Source organism: Helianthus annuus, chromosome 8, assembly GCF_002127325.2.
Source record: "Helianthus annuus cultivar XRQ/B chromosome 8, HanXRQr2.0-SUNRISE, whole genome shotgun sequence".
In the NCBI taxonomy this organism is placed as follows: domain Eukaryota; kingdom Viridiplantae; phylum Streptophyta; class Magnoliopsida; order Asterales; family Asteraceae; genus Helianthus; species Helianthus annuus.
Window position 1 is genome coordinate 58,448,374 of NC_035440.2, and position 6,772 is coordinate 58,455,145.

The following is a 6,772-nucleotide window of genomic DNA, read 5'->3' on the forward strand; positions in this document are numbered from 1 at the left end:
GTAATCGTAAAAATGTACAAATTAATCTTATTTGATTGTATTTATAGTTAAGGGTGTAAGGGGTGCTCACCTAATAGGTGAGTCCCCTCTTTTACGCCAAACTAATCCTCGTGTGCCACGTCAACTCCCCTCTTAAACTCCACTAACACCCTAAATTGATGGCGGCACTCTCCTCTTAGGCTATGGGGTGTGGGGGTCATGGATTGGAACATTATTTCCACATAGGACCATTAGTTAAATGGTATACCACCCCCCTCCTTGATTGATGGTGGTTCCCATGGATTAAACCACGATTGCCACGACCCTCCTATTTGAAAATTTTAAGACAAAAATAAATTAAAAAAATAAAGAGGATAGTGGTTTGGCTCATGACCACACCCTTAGGGTAGTGGTTTTAAATGGTGAATTAAAGATGGATGACATGGTGCCTATGTGGAGGGTCATGGTGGTCATGAGGGTCATGACCACACCCTATAGCCTTAGTTGAATTGTTTTTTTTTAAAAAAAAAAAAAAAAAGAAAAGCATTGATTGGTCCCCTCTCCCTCTCCCCTCTCTCTCTCTCTCCTCCCCCTCTCTTCGGCACCTCCCCACCGGATTCACACCCTCTCTCTAACTCACCTAATGGATGGCAATACACACCTAATAGGCATTTTGGGTCACCGCATGGGGTTGCCGAAGGCACCCCGTGCACCCTAAGAAAAAAAAAATAATCTCAGTATTGAGAAGTCCGAGGTGGATTATATTATTTATATTATTCTATCATTATTGAACTATTTAAAAAGATTCGCATATATTGAGTTGGAGTTCGTGTTTGTGTTTATGCTTGTTCTTTAATTTACAAACACCTTGCTCATTTCTCTTTATTCAATTCTCGTTTGGTTGTATATAAGTTTCATTATTGGGATCAATCAAATGATTCTTATTATTATTCTTTTTAAGTCATAACGCTAATGATTCTTAGAATTAATTTTAGTTAAAAACCTATGTTAAACCATGTCATGTGTAATAGTAGATAATTTTTTTACCTTACTATCCTCCTTAATTTGTCTATATTTAGAAACTAAAAAGAAAACCCAAATAGTCCTTCTCTAAACATATAAGACCATGCGTAATAACGTAATGAGCATTAAAGGGACGTGAAGTGGCTTGATAATGCCCCCCAACACCACCTTGTGGGCTTTATATGGGCATGAAGAGAAAAAGACATTTCTAGTATAATGCCTAATTGAGGATAACAAAATTGGAACTTAATGATGGATGGAACATTAAGGGGCGTTAACCATAAGACAACTTTTTAAGAGGCGTTATAATGTTGATGTGACGAAAAATGCTCATTAAAGGGCATTAACCATTACGAATGGCCTAATTAGAATCAAAGATAGTTGTATGTATACATAAGCAATTAATGTTAGATGCAGAGGCTAAGTGAGGATCTCAATATTGTAAAGGCTCATCATATGTTCGCAAACTTAGCCCTCTTTTGCTTAGTCAATGCGTGAGTTGCAGAGTTGCCAATCTATTAGACTTGGTACGATTTTCAAAGTCTATAAATGATTAACTAATGTTGGTCGGTGTAGGTAAATATGTTAGTAGAATTTTTATCGAGTTATGGAGAAAATAAAGCATGCACTTAGGCCTTTAAACGGATTGAACGTGTAGCGAATAGTTTGTGAATCGTTCAACGGAGAGTTCGTTCGTTTAATAAATGAGCGAACATGAATAAGATATTTTGTTCAATTAGTTATATGAACAAACATGTACAAAGGTCTCGTTTGTTCGATTGTGTTCGTGAACGTTTGGTAACGTGTTCGTGAACATTCGTTCATGTATGCTTGTTTTTGTTGTTCATGAAAGATTTTTGTACTTTCATTTTATCTAAACTTTTTATAGTTCTTAATTTTTGTTTATTTTATTACCCTAACAATTAAAATGGGAAACCTTATTCCCACTGTTTTATGCATCATTCCCTTTCTCTTCCTCAGTATTCACATCGACCTTCATTCCACGATTATGGCTTTAAGTTCCGGCGCTGCTCCCTCAATCATTCACCCACATCCACACACGCATTGTGATTGTGATCAAAGTCGACAACCTGCGTTTATATTTTTAAATGGGATGTTCAAACGTGGTTCAAATTGTTACACTTATTCGGCTGACATTACAACTGTTGGCTAGAAATTTCACAACGTTATAGTTCGTAGTCACACTTGTAGGACTATCAAAGCATAACACACTAGTTTGGTTATGATCTTGCATATTCAATCTCAATGTTTGTTTTGGTGGTAACTAGTGACCAGTCAAAGGGTCACCAAGATCCTTTAGTTATTTTCAATCACTTATAAATTATTGGAAAATCTTTCATGAAGAGATACCAAAAACCTGACAGTCTAAAAATATGTATCGACACTCTCATGATTGTCATAAAATTTATTATCTGTCAGTCTCTTGAGCAAACCATATATCATCGGTTAAGAAAAAGAATCACCGGAAAATTTTTTAGCGCAATCAAAATTTAGTGACTATATAGACGATCGTTGCATATAGTTAACACAACTAAAACACAATGACGACACAACATGCTGTTAAATAGTCAGCTAACATGGTCATATTTTAAACGGTTCAGATTGATGCTTGGTGATCAGCTATCGAAACTGATCTTGAATTAGTAATTAATAGATTTTGAGTTTATTAATCTATCTATCTATATATAGGAAGGTTTGTTTTGGAAGATAGTTTTAGTGTGAAAGAAAGTGAGAAGAAATTATATCGTTACAATTTTTATTGATGGTTTTATATATTTATTTATTTTACCTTTACATACAAATAATGTGTATTTTATATACATTAAAACTTATTAAATTATTTTGTTCATATGTTTTTAAATGTTTAGTTTTTTTGTCACATATGTGAATGTTGCATAAATAAACAAAAGTTACTCATTTTTTTAATGTCATAATATATGAATAAATATTGCATTTAAACAATTTTCTTGTAATTGTAAAATTTTTAAGCTTGACAAAAAAAAATGAAATGTTTATTTTTTCACCCTTTTTCGCATTAATCAGACGTTTAAATTAAACTTAATGTACATGTGTGTACATATATTAGTATTTATTTATTTTTAAAACCCCAAACCCAATAACAACGAAATCATAATAAAAAATTAGATAAAACATGATTGTTTCTTATACAAATGGAATTGGTGTGTTGGAGCTACAATTATGGTACGTGTGTTACAAAATGAAAAGAGATGCATGTATGAATACTGTCCACATGAATGAATGCTTGATTGACTCCATAATTCACTTGCCGACCCGTTCTAATTTAAAGGTGAAACGCACCCGCCCACTATTATAAAATTCGATGAATAATAAAATAAAGTGTTTCAGAAATTAAAAAAAGATATTACCATAAAGTTGCTGCAAATGGAGATTTTGTTTGGTACGTGGGCAATGTCTAATACTAATTATTATATAAATATAAATGGAGTGACAAGTGTAGTTGTTCTCATTGATAGGTGTAGCTTGACTGCTTCCTAGTTCCTAGTACATTATAATAATACTAGTAGGGTGCCCGCGCGATGCGGCGAGGGCGAAACTTTGCATTGCGGCACTCATTTCTGGTAGTTTTCTTATTCGTATAATATTTTTATTGTTGTGGTGGATATATGTCATAAGTGTTACACATGTCTAGAACTTTAATTATCAAGTAATTCAAGAAACCATTGGTGTAATAAATTAACACACGAATAAGAAAAAATAATCTTAAACATAATTAAAAGTCATATAAAGTAGCACACAAATAAGGAAAGATAAGTCTTAAACATAAATGTTGAAAACCAAAAGTTCAAATGTCAAGTACTTGCAACACGAGGTTAAAAATTTAGTGATCATATGGCTTAAACATCTCAAGGATCTCATCCATATTGTCACGCCACCATTTCTCATCATCGAGATCAACGTCCTCTGGAATTTCTTGTATCTCTTTCTGTTTGATTGTTACATCTTTTGGAGGATGATTTTCTTCTTTGATCTCCTCTTTTACTGATACATCAATAGTAGTTGCTGGAGCAGTTTGGGGAACTGAAAGAAATGTTAAGTATTTTAGTTACATATGTTTTTTCATGTAATTGTCAGTTATAAGATATGATAGATAGGTAGATACCTGACACATCTTCCATTTTGCTCTCTGTCTTATCCATAACAAATTCTTAATCAACCTGCAAGAGAAAAATAAACAAGTGAGTAAAAGAGACCAAAGTGTGTAAAATAATAACATCATCTATACTATATTTAGAATGTAATTGCGTAAACCACCAAATGCATAAAAAATCATCACATTCTCACTCACAAGTATTTCATTCGTCACGTAACACCTCTCGATAGACAACATTTGAGGTGTATACCCCGTCTCGTCTGAAGTCTTTGGCAGAATGTACTAATACCTTTGTATTAGCACGTGATATCCCTCTTGATAAAGCGACATAAAGTTGTCCATGCGAAAATACTGAATCCGGAAGATAAACACCAACATGCGGAATTGTTTGACCTTGAGCTTTGTTGATTGTCATGGAAAAGCTAAGTCGAATGGGGAATTGTTTTCTTTTTAGCTTGAACGGGAACATGTCGTCTTCAGAAAGACACAAAGGGATTCTTGGCAAAAATACTCTTTTTCCGGCATGTTGCCCGACAGCTATCTCTGCATCAATAACATTACGCTGGAAGCCTTTACATATCAATCTTGTGCCATTACATAAACCATGTGATGGATCGATATTCCGCAACAATATTATAGGGCAACCGATTTTTAAACGAAGTTTATGAGGCGGCAGACCACTAACAGTTAGTGAGTTTAAGAACTCGACCGGATAGAAGTTGTGACGATCGTCTTCGACTTCATCGAAACTATAGTAAACCTTTTCATCCCCTTGAAACATGTCAATCATTTGATCATTGATCTCGTCAACACTGTCATTTTTAGTGGACAATATTGCTCTAGAGATTATATAATCAGAAGAATATACATTACTTTGAATTGACGGAAAGACTACATTGATCAATTCTTTTATAGAGTTTTCTGGATTACTGAAAGGAATTGTCATGTCGTCTGGTATGCGAATATAGCTTCCTTCGATTGATTCTTCAGACCCATCACCGACTCTTAAAAGAAAATCAGAATACCATGGATCATTTAGCGCTCTCATGTTTATCGTCAACCGCATCTTTTTAGTCAAATGCCAAAGAGGCGACATCCGCAGGCTGGAGTCTACAATTTGTGCTCTAGTTCCGCGTTTAACAACCGGCAACACTTGTCTAAAATCTCCCCCCATAACCATTACCTTTCCACCAAATGGGAGACGAACACCTGTAATGTCTTGCAATATTCGATCGACTGCCTCTATCGCCTGACGTTTTGCCATCGATGCCTCATCCCATATGATTAACCTTGAGGACCTAATTAGTTCAGCCGCCCCACTTTGTTTTTTATGTTGCACATCGAATTGTTATCAACACAAATGGGAATCTTGAATCTTGAGTGAGCCGTTCTCCCACCTGGCATATTATTAGCGGCGGCACCTGATGAAGCTGTCGCAAGAGCAATAAGACCACGTGAACGTACTTGAGCAAGCAAAGCTTTGTACAGAAATGTTTTTCCCGTTCCACCCGGACCATCTATAAAGAACACACCTGGACTATTATTATCCACATGTGACATGATTTCATCAAACACTCTTCTCTGGTCTGAATTAAGTTCATCTATGGCAGATAAGTGTTCAGGTTCCACAACTATCCCGTACTCCTCTTGCACCTCATGATGAACTGGATATTGTAAGTCGTGCTCTGTTATTTTCGGAAGATCGAAATCATCAATACTTTTACCCATAGATTGTAGGATGTCCCTGATGTCAGTAAGAACCATATTTTGAACGCGTTCCACACTTTCACATTGTAACCTGTGATCTTCAGATAGTGCATCAAAGTGATCATTCCATAGCTTACGAATATCACCAGGTTCGCAGAAAATCATTATTGTTGCGAATAACCTTCTAAGAGCATTGGGAAATTGAAATAGAGACGCTTCTGTGAGACATTGCGATAGACTATTATCATTCTCTATCAAGCCTACCTCAAGAGCTGCTTTTCGAAATGACGTGTACTTAATACCACTAACCGTGCAAAGATCTTCAAAAGAAGTAGGTCCTCTGACATTACACAACAGTAGGCGTAAGTAGTACCTTTCCCCTTCGGCAGGATTGGCACTAACAATACGACCTCTTTGTGGCCTAGTACCACGAGGACACCAACGACGTGAGGATGCATTCCATGTGAAGTATCTCGGGAAATCCTTATACAAATATTGCCTTGCTGGTTCATTCCCATGGTTATACTCAAAAAATGCAGTCAGCATGGTTCTTTTATCTCTTTCCCTATCAACTATTGCTAACATAGAATCATCTTCTCTAAATCTAACCATCTGCTTGTTCGGGAGATGAAGTTGTAAGGCCAAAACAGCAGGATAGATATGAGAAAGAGGGAAAGAAAATATACGCCACATAGCCTCCGGGGGGGATACGTAGCGTGCATTCTAAATTTGTTATTTGCATATTTGATTCTTTGACCCTTGTGTTTTTTTTTTTGAATATGAAGCAACTCAAGCAGTTCGTTCACGTTTTTGTACTTGTTTTCTAGTTTCACGTCGATTGATTTCAGATTCGTTGCCCTTTATTTCTTATTCGGAAATTTGAATCAATTGTTCTGTCCAATTGGATAA

General features: G+C 35.7%; 2 protein-coding genes across 2 annotated transcripts; both read right to left on the reverse strand.

The window, feature by feature from the left end:
* Positions 1-4,358: 4,358 nt before the first annotated feature.
* LOC110870060 (ATP-dependent DNA helicase PIF1-like) lies at positions 4,359-5,420 on the reverse strand. Its single transcript, XM_022119260.1, has one exon. It carries the CDS (start codon positions 5,418-5,420, stop codon positions 4,359-4,361), a length of 1,062 nt encoding a protein of 353 aa, XP_021974952.1.
* Positions 5,421-5,458: 38 nt separating this feature from the next.
* LOC110870061 lies at positions 5,459-6,556 on the reverse strand. Its single transcript, XM_022119261.1, has one exon. The coding sequence runs from the start codon at positions 6,554-6,556 to the stop codon at positions 5,459-5,461; it is 1,098 nt and encodes a 365-aa protein (XP_021974953.1).
* Between the last annotated feature and the right edge of the window lie 216 nt (positions 6,557-6,772).